Here is a 1,513-nt window from a genome sequence, read left to right as displayed (position 1 = left end):
GCGGTGAACGCCACCCCCGATTCCTCACTGCCCCCCACCCTCCTTCTGTATCGTCACTAAATCCTGCTCTTTCTATCTCCAGGATCCACCTGACCACCCCCCCACTGGGGCTGCTGCCACGGCCCCCCACCATCGCCAAAATCACCTCCCTAAGGCCCAGAAGGGACTGTCGCTCTCCCGCTCAGACACCTCCAGGACGGCCTGGCCTCCTTGGCTCGGCACTCGAAGGCCCTCTGCGGTCTGGGGCCAGCCTCCCTTCCCAGGCTACCCCCCTCACCTGTCACTGGGTCTTCCCAGCACTCCTCCTGCAGCCCTCCCACGTGCCCTCGAGGGTCGACCCGCCTTAGTAAACCCTCCGGGGTGACCGAGCCGGGCAGGGCCTGTGGTCTGCACCACCCACTGACCTGTCAATGAGCAGGCGCCGCAGCGAAGACGTGACCAGGTTGGCCACCAGAGGGCAGTTGTCGCGGCGGACGGCTTCCAGCCCTTTACAATCCATCTTGTCGTGAGAGTCGGAGCGCGAGGAGAAGAGCAGGCCCGCGTAGCGCTTCTTGCTGATGAGCAGGTATGGGAAATAGACCTACGGGTGGGAGAGGAGACGCGGAGGGATGAGACGCCTGGAGCCCGGGAAGGCTCCCCGCTCACCCCCTCCCCATCCCCGGCTCACCTTCTCGAACTCCAGCCGGATGGGCGAGATGAAGTGGCTGGACACCCAGTCTGCGGCCTCTCGGCCCAGCGCCATGGCCTCCGCCACCGAGGGGACCCCGAAGCGGCACATCACTGAGTCTGTGTCTCCGTACACCACCTGCGAGGAAGCCAGCCACCGTGGAGGCGCAGCCCGGCTCAGGGAGGCGCCTCGGCCCGCCCCAGCCCGCCGCTCACCTTGGCGTCGGCGCTGTACCCATTCTCCACGGTGTACTTGGACTCCACCAGCTGTTTGGTCTTCTCGATCATCTGTCGCCCAAAGCCAGTGACACTCTGGAGCGGGGAAGGAAAGGAAAACATGGCGCCCTTCTAGAGGAAGGCGGAGCGCGGGGGCAGAGCCAGAACAGTGGGAAAAGGCAAGGACTCAGCCCCGCCCTCCCCCAAGCCCCAGAAAACTTTAAATGATGCCACATAAAGGAAGGCAAGCAGGCGCCTGCTTGGTCTGCCCCGTCCCCGCTACGAGATTCCATCTGCGACGCCATCGGCCTCTTCTTCCGCTAGGCCCCGTCTCTCCCCAACATTTCCCTTCTCCTTTTCCTGCCTCTCCTCTTACCCATCTTTGCTCTCCATCTGTCCCCCCTCCCGTTTTCTCTCTATCTTTCCCCATTAGCCACCTCCTGGCCCCCAGCGCTCCCTCACGAACNCACAGGGACCTGAAGATGCTGAAACCCTGGCAGGGCGGGGCCTTCGCTAACGTGGCTGCCATGCACAGAGAGAGACCGTGGGGCCTCTCGNGTTCTCTAACCCCCAGAACACCAGGGTCGGAGCTGCAGCTGCCACCTTGGAGACCACTTAACGTGGCACAGCC

At 63.8% G+C, this 1,513-nt stretch overlaps 1 protein-coding gene across 1 annotated transcript in view; it reads right to left on the bottom strand.

Annotated features, from left to right (window-relative positions):
* Window positions 1-1,513, bottom strand: part of SPIB (Spi-B transcription factor) — a 15,188-nt gene that overhangs the window by 11,757 nt on the left and 1,918 nt on the right. The window contains exons 5-7 of the mRNA XM_027841236.1: window positions 883-978; window positions 668-805; window positions 405-580 (exon numbers count right to left, since the gene is read on the bottom strand). Coding sequence (XP_027697037.1) covers window positions 405-580; window positions 668-805; window positions 883-978 — 410 coding nt within the window. The remainder of the gene's footprint in view (window positions 1-404; window positions 581-667; window positions 806-882; window positions 979-1,513) is intronic.

This window comes from Vombatus ursinus, unplaced genomic scaffold (genome assembly GCF_900497805.2).
Source record: "Vombatus ursinus unplaced genomic scaffold, bare-nosed wombat genome assembly UNPS02014855.1, whole genome shotgun sequence".
Taxonomy (NCBI): Eukaryota; Metazoa; Chordata; class Mammalia; order Diprotodontia; family Vombatidae; genus Vombatus; species Vombatus ursinus.
This window is presented reverse-complemented; position numbering and strand designations above follow the sequence as displayed.